This window comes from Phalaenopsis equestris, unplaced genomic scaffold (assembly GCF_001263595.1).
Source record: "Phalaenopsis equestris unplaced genomic scaffold, ASM126359v1 Scaffold000703, whole genome shotgun sequence".
Taxonomy (NCBI): Eukaryota; Viridiplantae; Streptophyta; class Magnoliopsida; order Asparagales; family Orchidaceae; genus Phalaenopsis; species Phalaenopsis equestris.
The window spans coordinates 428970-441372 of record NW_018165143.1 but is presented as its reverse complement, the minus strand read 5'-3'; the positions used below and the strand labels follow the sequence as shown (position 1 = coordinate 441372).

At 33.1% G+C, this 12403-nt stretch overlaps 1 protein-coding gene across 2 annotated transcripts in view; it reads left to right on the top strand.

The window, feature by feature from the left end:
* The window catches only part of LOC110030343 (ras-related protein RABH1b), a 32191-nt gene that overhangs the window by 11269 nt on the left and 8519 nt on the right, over nt 1–12403 (top strand). For both annotated transcript variants that reach the window (XM_020733014.1, XM_020733013.1), the window contains exons 3-4: nt 2336–2424; nt 2623–2734. In XM_020733014.1, coding sequence (XP_020588673.1) covers nt 2336–2424; nt 2623–2734 — 201 coding nt within the window. The remainder of the gene's footprint in view (nt 1–2335; nt 2425–2622; nt 2735–12403) is intronic.

The following is a 12403-nucleotide window of genomic DNA, read 5'->3' as shown; positions in this document are numbered from 1 at the left end:
TATATTCATTTTGCATTTTGTTTGCATTTTGTCTCTAAGTCTAAAGGCACTCATCCACCTAATCATTCTCATCTCAGCAACACTTAACTTATTATTATGTTCTTATGCTTCTCTTTTAAAGGCTAACATTCTACGCCATTGAGCATTGCAGGTCTCACTACCGTCTTATAAAATTTTTATTGTAATTTGTGTGGTACTTTTCTATCACACAAAAGGCCCGAAGCATTCATCCACTTCAACCAACCAACTTGAATTCTACTATTAACATCCCAATCTATATCATCATCGCTTTGAACAACAAAACCAAGATATCTAAATCGTTCACACATTTTAATAATTTGATCACCCAAAGTCGTACTTCTGTCACTAGAGCTACTACTACTAAAATTACATTCCATGTATTCAATTTCAGTTCTACTTAAATGAAGTCCTTTAGACTTCAATGTAGATCGACTCCAAAGTTGACCTCCATAATTCTAGTTTTTCCTGAGCTTTTTCTCTCGCCTTATCCACAAGAAGGATATCATCAGCGGAAAACATACACCAAGGTACACCCTCCTGTAACTGTCCAGTAAGAGCAATGAAATAAAGAAAATTGCCGTGTTCATTTACTAATTATGACTTCTAATTTTTAAATGAATAACCTTTTCAAATTTGAGATTCACCACTCAAGTTTTCAAGAACACGTACTGCTAATATATCTTCCACAAGAATTTCAAACTAAAGTTGCAAAAGAGAGCCAGACGTTTTCTCCGATCTATGTAAATATACCATTTAATTATAAAAAAAAGAAATTATATTTTATCAATTGTTCCTTTGATGATTTATATGCATGTTGAATTCATTTACCAGTACACACTAAGACATAAAGTGTTTTCAAGGAAATTGAACTCCTAAAATCATTTAGCACACTAGTATTAAATGTTGATTCAGATGCAACAATTGTGATTTGAACTGTAAATATATCCTTTGGCGTCTTAGAAAGAGTTTTTTAGTTCACTCTTGTGCATCCGCGAGTTTAGTAAACCAAGAAACTCTCAAATCTCCCAAATATTTCCACACTTCAATTGGGATATCATCAGGTCCTACAGACTTTCCACCCTTGGTTTTCTTTAAAGCCTCATCAACTTCTTTTTACTAATCCCACGGAAAAAATGAAACGTTTTATTATTATTCACGATATTAAGATCACTAAAGTTAATCATATTTTTCAGAAACTTCATTAAAAAGTTTATCAATGTAACTCACCCACCTATGTTGAATATCTTTTTATAGGAAAAACACTTTTTGATTTTCATCTTTAATACACTTTACTTGAGTTAAGTCTTTACTTTTCTTTTCTCTTTGTTTGGCTAGTTTATACATATATTTTTCACCCTCCTTAGTATATAATATATTATAAAGATCATTAAAAGCAAAATTTTTAGCCTCACAGAATGTTCTTTTAGACTCCCACCTATGTTAAATTTTTACTCGAAGTGCATAACTAAAAATTCTCACTAAACTAAATTTAAAAATTAAGTTCAAGTTTCAAAAACTAAAATTGAACTTTAAATTTAAAACTTTTGACACCTCAAACTCAAATTTATAGTCTCGATGCAATTTTTTTAAATTTACGGCAATCATAGACTTTGTGAACATAGTTATATTATAAAATTATTAATGCTATCTCGGATCTAGGATGGGCTGGTTGGGATATAAAGTCTTATGGAAGCACATATATTAGGTATATTTTCATGCTCATTTGTTTCATTCACCTGCACTAGAAATATATGTTATGTTTTGAATTTCTAAATAGGATATTTTATTTGATGAGTCTAATAATTTTTTTAAAATATTTAAGTATAAAGACATATTAAATGTGATGATTGTCTTGAAAAATTACCTAAGTTTTAAAAATACTCAATAGAGATGGACGCCTGTGAGAAACATTTGCTCTTTATCTTCTTCTTCATCATCATCAACCTTGCCCTAATGAATCTTCTTTCTCTATTCACCCATTTGAGTGCTGCAGCCGGAGTTAAATCTAATTAGATCTATTTCTTGCAAACCTTTTTGCACAGCTTCTAACAATGTTACTTTTGTCCATTCCTCTTCCTTTCTAGTATTTGAACACGAATATATCTATCCATTTTATGGGTATTTTGTACTCCTTCAATTAGATGATAAGGCTTATTAACAAACCATTGAATTAATTTTATGCTTACCAAAATTAATTGTCTGGATCTGGGAAATAGTTCTCTTGCTGCCCCGTCTGGAGTAATTTGATGAACATTGTTATTAATGGATTTAAAGTTTTTGTTCCCCTTAATAATTACTTTTAATTTATCTACAGGGATACTGCAGGGCAGGAGAGGTTCAGGAGTCTCATTCCTAGCTATATTCGTGACTCCTCTGTCGCGGTCATTGTGTATGACGTTGCGAGTATGTTTATTACTAAACATTAATATTATGCATATAGAATAGTTGTTCTATGGCTTTAAGAAGTTTATACGTGGACAAAATTCTCAACTTATAAGTATATATTTTGCATTTAAGCGGCTTTTATTAATTTTGAGCTTCTTGGATGTTTACCTTGCCAATAATTTATAGTTTTAAAGTGCTTCATTTTTTGTTATGTAGGTCGTCAATCTTTCCTGAACACAGCAAAGTGGATAGATGAGGTCCGCACGGAGAGGGGCAGTGATGTTATTATTGTTCTTGTTGGGAACAAAACCGATCTTGTTGATAAAAGGTAATCAACTTTAGTATGCTGTTTTTGCAAAATGATAAAGTTATTAAGCCAAATCTATAAAGAATTAAGGCTTACAAGAGAGGCGCAGAGTTTTTAATTTTTGAACAAAGCATGATTCATGGCACAAGTTAGGTACATAATTTAACCAGAAGATTTCTCATTAATTTTTAAGAAAATTATCTTATTTCTAAAAAGTTATCATTGGAATCTTGAAAGTCTTCTTGAATATGACAATGATCCAAGCTTTATGCCTTCAACAGCACATGGACATGACATTGGCAGGACTGTAGAAAATTCCCTAGATGAAATAAGTACATGAAGGGATGGAGAAGGGTTTAGTGAGACGCAGCTCTAGATAAATGTAATTGGCACAACATTGTATGGTTAGACCATGTGATTATTTCTAGGGTATTTTGTGGAGTGAATGTTAAATGCATGGGTAATTATGTTGTTTTTATTATGGAAATTTTTTTGCTATAATTGTGTTAGCTTTTTGATATTTTATACGGGACAATTAGGTTCTTTATTTATTTCAAAACAAAACAATCTAAGGGTAACTTTCTAACAAAGTATTGTTAGCTTGCTCATTAGAATTTTTAAGGTGAGAAAAGAGGCATTTATCCTAAATTTGAATATACCAACTACTAAACCAACCAAAAAATAATTTTTTGATTTCTGAATAATAGCTCGATAACTGTTATTTCCAAACAAACATTCAACTACTTTACTAGCAACAATTTTAAATAACTCTCTAAAGCCACTTCAGAACCAATTTTAACAATAGTTGCAACTGTGGCATTTTAAGGGTTTTGGTAGGTATGGCTGTAGAATTGTCTATGTAGCTGAGAGAACATGAATTTGGGCTTGCATTGTAAATGAATCGTGAGTTATGTATTTTATGCTGAAAGCTGGGGATCTAGGATTGTGTGTAGATTGCACATCTTAAAATTTGTGCGGGGAAGGAGGGTACATATGGTTTGCGATTGGATGCTACTAAGAACAATAGTAGACTTAGGATTTTATTTTTTTGGTTGATGGGAGTGTGGATTTATATAATATAAAGACTTGTAAAGGTTTTTGAAAAATTATTAGTTAGTGACTTTCTTAGACTCGCCCTTGTGGAGAAAGTCCATACATGCTTTGAGAAGAACTTGATATAGGGAGTGTCATCATGAAAAGAGGAGAGGGTTCTTAATGTGAGCTTAAGGCACTCTGATTTGTAGTAAGAGGAAGTGATTAGCTTGCAAATATAAGTCTTATGGATTTTTTTTTGTCTCCTTCATGATGATATAAAGATTGATGGAATCATACATCACTTCCTTGTGCTTTTCCACAATTTTACTTTTATTTCTTTAATCAATGTGCATCAATAGCATTAGGGAGTGGATTTAGATCTTCTTAAGTCGGACCAATCAAATAAAGTTAAGATTTGGGTTTGTATTGTACAACGCGGGATTTTCTATACTATGGATGACTATGGAGAAGGAAGTTGCTTTAGTCATTAGTTAAAGTTTGGAGCCCATCTTCAACTAGGATCAATAGTGTAGATGAAGACAAGAAGAATAATAGGCAATTGTTTTATGTGGGAACAATTTAGCTTTAATTTTAAATTGACGGCGAGTGCCAAGGTAGATGAAGAAAAAGATCGATTGGAGGATGGCCTTTGCGGCTAGATTTTTAAGTTTTGAGACTATCAAATAAGTTGTCAAGCCATTTGTTCAAGATACGAACTATTTAGCTTTGATCCTAAGTTGTGACAAGTGGTGAGGATGATGATACGGAAGATTGATTGGAGGGAGAAAGGACTTGAGGCTAATTTTTTTAAGCTTTGAGTGAGTTAAATAGATTATGGAGCCACCTGTTTTAGATGAGCACTATTTTGCTTTGGCTCTAAATTAATGAGGTCGACAAAGGAAAAGATTAATTATAGGGAGGATGTGCTTGTAACTTGATTTTTAACTTTAGAGAGATTCAAATAAATTCTCAAGTCATTGGAAAATGAGGTTGTAGTTGCCAGAGAGAGCAATGGGTCTACTTGCTGTGTTGGAGAGCGAGAACTTGATATTGTGATAAAGCTTAATTGAGTGGAGAGGCTTGAGCTTGCGGGCTATTTTATGTATTTATTCATGGAGAATATATTGAATTTGAGAATTAAAAATCTATATGAAATTGATGGATGGCAGGATAATATAAATTATAAATTGGGTTTTATTTATTTATTTTTTATTATTGGGAAGAGAAGATTCCAAAGTGGGGGAAGAACATATAGAGATGAGGAGGTGGTTGATAAAGTTTGATAAATGAATATCTCATAAGAAGGTAGTCATGAGGTAAGAATAAAATATAATAAAATCTTAGGTGGAGGAATCAATACTTCAATGTTAATTTAAACAAAAAACAATTACCAAACTTTTGGCACATGTGAACTCATTTTTGTAACATATGTAAGAACATAGGTGATTTCCTAGGAACATTTCTTTTGCCAAACTAAACGTTGTATTTTTTTCCTTAAATATTTGTTTGTTTAGAGTGAATAATATACATGAAAAAATAAAAAGATAAATATTATTGGGGTTTATAATTATTATGAGGAATCTTGAAGACTTGCGAAGACAATAACGAGCAAAGAAAACTCGTAGTTTTTTATTAATTTTATTATTGATCAATTCCCAAAGGAGGGGTAAAGAAATTATATATAATGGTCAATTCTAAGAGAATAGATTCAGTGAACTTGGGAAAGTTAGATGCCTTATAAAGGGAGATGAAAGAATATCTTGAAAATTTGTTAGTGAAAATTTTATGCAAGAAAAATTTTCAGTATGACTTAATGATCATAACCTTTAAGTATTAACTGAAGTAGATGCTCAAAGATAAAGATTAAGTGAAAAATGAGGTATTACTTGACATTTGAGAAGTTGTGAGTTTGTAGTTTGCCACAATTTTTTTCACTAAAATTTTAATGTATAAGGGGGCGCTTGGTTTGTTGAAAAAGAAATGTAGTTTAATTGAAATGTAGTGTATTTGAAATATGTTGAAGTTAATTGGTTCAATATAAAGTAAATATAGGAGTTTATATATATTTTTTTGTTTAGCTTGATGAAAAATGAAATAAGTGTAAAACACAATTGGTGGTGCTGGTGACGGTCGCCAGATGGCAGACGTCGGTAGGCTAGTGAAAGTGGCAGACATTAGTGGAGGGCCTTGACTAGTGGTGGTTTCCAATTGGTAGTAGGTGGTGGCAAGTGACGGTGGTGAGTGGTGGTTGGTGATAGGTGGTGAGCTATGTCAGAGGCGGGCGGTGGGCAGCGAGTTATAGTTTAAAGTTTTTTTTGAAATCACCCAAATCTAATGATTTCGGAATACACTGTTTTTAAATTATAGGGTGAATTCCAAATTCACCAAAATTTTACACTTCACACCATTTCCATCCAAGCGAAAGCTGAAATTTTAGAAACGCCTACATTTTGTTTACTTAACACCATAATGCAACAAACTAAGCAGCCCCTAAGAAATTCCCAAAAGATTGAAGAAGTATTTTGATAGTAATATTTAAATCAAAAAAAGATTTTGAAGATTATAGTAATCAATGGACTTGCGACTCATATTAGGAAGATGTAGGAGAAGATGATATAACATATGTTTAGAAAACCACACCAATATCAAATGTTCAGTTTGGCTTAATGTTAAGTGAAGCTCTTATTGCTGTAGTTTTTGTGAGAAAATAGTTTATGAAATGAATTGGAAATATTTGAAGTATTATTAATGGTTTTAATTGACATTGAAAATGCATATGGTCAATTATCATGAGGAGCTAATTTGAAGCACCATAATTAAAAAAAAAAAATAGAAAGTTATGTTGAGCTTGTTAAGATATGTATGCTGAAACATTAATTAGCATTTTTAAGTGATCAAAGAGTTCCAAATCAGAGCAAGAATATATCAAAGCTGTCAAATTCAAAATGAATTAGCATGGTTTATGCGATTTGTGAATAGTATGGTTTTGATCTGCTATACCTTTATTAATAATGAGTGAAATTTTAGAACAACTATTTAAATGCTTATAAGGAACTAATGATTAATAGAACAAAAATTGATTGCATATGCAACTTTCATTGGCATATTATTAATTTACTAAGTGTTATGTAGGTGTGGTGGATTTTAGTATTTATTGAATCAGTTGTACAAAAGAATATGAATATAGATTAGGACTTAACTTTTATATTATGTCTGTGGTTAAAATAGATAAACATCTTAAGAATACTATGCAATAAGAAAGTATAATAGAGATTTAACTGAAAATTTTCTACTTGTGATTAGATTGTTTATCTTGCACGGTTTTGAGTGTTGATTGATAAAATAGTTTTAATTGAGTTTAGTAGAAATGACAAGACTAAAATGCATGTGTGGCAAAATTTTGAAGGATATATTGAGAATGGATTATATAAGAGTGGCTTGTTAGAGAAAGGGGTTGTTTATGTGAAAGTACTAACTAGGACTAATACAATAACAGAGGAAGTAATAACATAAAGATAAGGTCGAATAAAACTATAAAAGATACCAAGATTTATCCAGTTGGATGAAAAAAAATACTATGTCTGTACGAATGGATCAGATAATGGAATTAAATTTTTATTAATCACATGTGTACACAGAGATTTATTCTATTAATCATTAGTAAAATTTCTATCATGTGATTAATAGAAATTGCATATGCATATGCAACTTTCACATGTCTGTACGAATGGATCAGATAATGTATTAATCACATGATAGAAATTTTACACAGAGATTTGTGCAAAATGAATTATACACCACAAGAATTACTGAATAGAAATGAATACTAAAATGGGGATTTTTAAAGCTTATCCTAATTAGTTGGCTTATGACTAACGTCGATATTAATGATGGTGATATGTAGTTATTATAAGAAGAAAAGTTATAATTTATTTTTGAATTTGGATTAAAACGTAAAAAATAAGTCATGTATTTGTATGGATGAGCTATTTTATAAGGGAATGCATGCCAATTGGTGTTGATTAGGGGTATGCTATAAAAAACTGGGCTTTTGATTTTTTTTTTTTGGTTTTTATATTTCATATGCATGTATGATGTATTGGTTGTCTTGGATGGAGTTTCTCCGGCCATTTCTTTTCTAGTGGCTTCTTTGCTACGAAGGTAGAAATCACAATGATTCTTGTGGATATCATTATGAGATAGTGATAGATAGGGGGGTGGTTTGATGTTTTAGGCGGTAGTTTTTTTTTTAATTATATTAGATCTAGGGTGGTTTGATGTTTTAGGCGGTAGTTTTTTTTTTTTAATTATATTAGATCTATTAAGTATTGTGATAAAAAAATTCTAAACATTAATACGCTTTTTAATTTAGTGGTTGGTGTTTTGTTAGAAACTCTGAAGGTAAGCAATGCTAATATTAGAACACTCTTTGGATGTGTGTTTTTTAGGAGTTGCGGCATTATGAGGCGAATTAAGCCAAAGCGAACAATATCTCAATGAATGTGAGTTTGAGCTTTAAGAATGGTATCAGAGTAATACAAAGGTCAGAAGAGTAAACTAAATATCATATGGAAAACAGTGCCATGCCATGGAAATCATTTATTTAACTTATTTTGGTCAAAGTGTTACATTATAGGAGTCACCTTTTAAATTCTTACGAGTTACTTCTAGAAAGTCTGTATACATTGATGCCAACTCCTTTGAAGTGGGGGGTGTGAAAATTCGAGGCATGTAAGAAATAACCTTGGCAAAATTAAAATTTGATTGTAGATGCAAATATTCATCTCCTGTTTGAATTAATCCCCTTGATCTTGCACTGACACCTCAAAGTTTTGGAAGACCATCCCGTTGTTCTAGTATGAGTGACTCCTAATGCAGAGTGACAATAGGAGAGAAGAAACTGGATCTAACAGTAAAGAGGGAGGAGATAAGGTAAGAAAGGAGTTTTTAATTCAACTAGTTTATAATTTACTAATTTATTCCACAATACATGCCAAAAGCCTTTACTTGTAAAAATATTTTTTCAAATAAAAGACCCACATATAAAGATTACATGCTTGACTTTGAATTTAGTTTTGCACGAATTAAATGTAATCTTAAATAATTTAAATTCAGACATACAATTTTCAAAACTACATGTCTGATTAAATAAATATAAAATCCTAATTTAAATAAAATAAATCATAAAAAACCTAAATGTAATTTCTTTTGCTGTATCAATTAATTTGAAAAATATAAAGTGTTGCATTTAAGAGAAGCGAGAGAGCAGAACTTTTTTTTTTTTTTTGGGAAAAGAGCAACGGTGGCTCCCTACGCGTTAATAATTAAAAAGAAGGTACAAGGTTTGGAGAAGGTACAAGGTTAGGGAGGGGAAGAGGGTCCCCATCTAGAAAACACAAAAAAATACATTTGACTCACCCTTAGGGGCCCCTCTTCCCCGAGTACAACTCACGCAAAAAAATTGTCTACAAAATACAGGTATACCGAGAAAATAAAAATCAGAAAAAAAGAAACCAAAATAAAAATGGTAATCCTGTGTGCTTGTATAATTTGAAAGTATTTGAAAGAAGACCAAAGAGAAAAAGTCATGTACAGGAGGCGTCCTCTGTGCCGCGTCTAAGAGCAAGGACTCCATCCCAGCCTGTGTCTTCAAAAAAGAGATCCTCCTGTAATACATGATAAAACCAGCAAAGCCAAACAAAAATTGGTAAACCAAAAAGAGAAAAATCAGCAAAGTCCAGCCTAATCGAAACAGTTGAAGACCAAAGAGAAAAAGTCATGTACAGGAGGCGTCCTCTGTGTCGCGTCTAAGAGCAAAGACTCCATCCTAGCCTATGTCTTCAAAAAAGAGATCCTCTTGTAATACATGATAAAACCAGCAAAGTCAAACAAAAATCGGTAAACCAAAAAGAGAAAAATCAGCAAAGTCCAGCCTAAACGAAATAGTTGAAGGCCAAAACACATAAAACTTAGAACCGAATGTAGGGGAGATTTAAGGTATCTAAGGTATCTCCAATGATAAGTCTCGCAGTAGTCTCCGAAGAGGGGCAGTGGGATGTGTGCCAACGTAACAAATCTCCCCTGCATTTTTGGCAAGCCAATCCGCAGGGGAGTTGCCCTCTCTATGAATACTTCCATTTACAGCTATAAGGGCCATAATTCTTTTAAAAATACCAATTAAATCCCGAAGAGGAGAAGTAGTACCAACCAAAATATCATAAAGCATTTTTGAATCCATCTCCACCTCTAGCTTATGAAAATTGAAGATGTTGGCCACCACTAAAGCCAAAAAAACTCCCCAATATTCAACAGCCAAAGAAGTTTCGACAATAACAGGGGAAGCGAAAAGAAAAGGCATTTCCCCTCCAAATTTCTGAACAAACCCCCAACCGCAGCATAGTTAGCATGCCAACAACCATCAACATTTAATTTCACATAATTAGCATGCGGGGGAGCCCACAAAATAAGCCGAGGGACCTTAGTGATTTTAACCACGGAGGAGCTGGCTCTTAAAGCTTTATTATAATAGGCAGTCACATATGCAGCAACCATAGTAATAGAGGGGGGAGAGGTGTGATATTTAAAACTATTTCTGGAGTTCCACATGAACCACAAAACCAATAAAGGGAGGGGAAACCTCCCCCTACAGGCATCAAAATCCTTCCATTGTCATAAATATCTAGTTAAAGATCCTCTATGTGTCCAAGAGAAACCAAAATGGGCGCCAATCATATCCCAAACCTCCAAAGAGAAAGCACACTCAAAGAAAATGTATGTTATATCCTCCTTCATTCTACACAGAGCATCTAGAGGCTAATTTTAGGCTCTTAAGCTTAAGAATGTCATCCAATGGGATTAACGACATAAGATAACACCAAAGAAAAAAAGATATAGAAGGAGATAAATATTTATGCCAAATCCATTTCCCCCATATCCAATCACGATGTGAGTGTAGAGTGCCATAAATGAGCTTGCAGATCGAGAGAGAATTGCTTCTTTTCCACATGGGGGGATCTCTATGAGAAGAAGTCTCTATGAGAAGAAGTGATGGAGATTGTGAGTATATACTTTGCATTTTGTTTCCCAACCATAGATCATAATTTAAGAAAATCCCAACATTCGTTATCAAAGAAATCAGAGACCAATAAAGAGTTAGAATCAGTGGAGTGAGATAAGCCAGAATTGTGAGAAAAACCCCAATTTTCATTTCAAAAGGAAATGTTCCCCTCTCCAATATCCCAAAAAATGAAACAATTTGCTGTTTATCTAACATTCACCATAGCTTTCCAAATACGAGAATCTCCAACCTTTCAAGAGACCAAGGAAGGATGAGTATTAGCACAATATTTTAATCTCATAAACCTGGCCCAAAGAGAAGAACTCAATCTAAATTTGAACCAAAGCTTATAGAGGTTCACTTCCACAGTATGCTTTAGTGCTTTAAAACTGAGACCATCAGCCTCTTTAGGCTTACAAGCTTTAGTACTCTAGATTTTCTTTGCACCATTCCCCACCCAAAGAAATTTATTAAAAAGCTTCTCCATAGTACAAATAACACTTTTCTTGGGATTGAACACTTGCAAAGCATATAAAGGAATGCTCTGGAGAACACTAGTCAGTAAAGAGATCCTGCCCCCAGTGGAAAGGAAGACATTTCTTCAATCATGCACTTTACGTTTGATTTTATCAATCACATCATTCATATCCACCTGTTTCCTTCTCTCCTTATCAGATTCACCCCATGATATTTAAGGAGAAGAGAGACATTCTGAAAACCTGTAAGCATAACAACCCATTGAATAATATGCTGCCTAACTTGTTTGTCAAAAAACAATTGACATTTGTCACTATTGAAACGAAGACCGGAGCAGCTTTGGAAATCCTGTAAAAGACCCATCACTTGTTTTATGACAAGTTTGGAAGCGTTAGTAAAAATAATAACATCATCTGCATAAGCAAGTTGAGAGACCATCATTTTAGCTTTGTTGGAATATTGAACATGTGGATGTGAGAGTTGGAAACTGTTAAGCATCATAGAGAAGTAATCAAAAGCTAAAATGAAAATAATAAGAGAAAGAGGATCTCCCTGTTTGATGCCCCGAGAAACAGTGAAGAAACCATAATAGTTTCCATTTACCAAGACAAAATAATAATTCTTGGCGAGCCATCTTTTAATCAAGGAGCAAAAACTTGTATTAAAACCTCTAGCTTTGAGAACATTGACGATGAAGTCCCAATTTAAGGTATCAAAAGTTTTTTGAGATCAAGTTTGATCACCAGGTTGCCACCCCTGCAATTTTTATCAAGATCCTGTAAAATTTCCTGTGCCAACAGAATATTATCAGAATTGCCACGACCTTTGATAAATGCTGATTGTTGAGGAGAAATAAGTAAAGGAAGATGAGGTTGGAGGCGAGCCACAATTACTTTACTAATGATTTTAGATATGACCGAGGTTAATGATATGGGCCTATAATCCTTCCAGTGTGATTTAACGGTAGACTTAAGAATGAGAACAATCAGGGCAGCAGAGAAATACTTTGCAGGGTCAACTCCCTGGAAAAAACTTTGAATAGCCAGCACTACATCCTTCTTAACAACTTCCCAACAAGAAATATAGAAAGTGGAGGGGGAACCAACGAGGGCCGGAGGTTT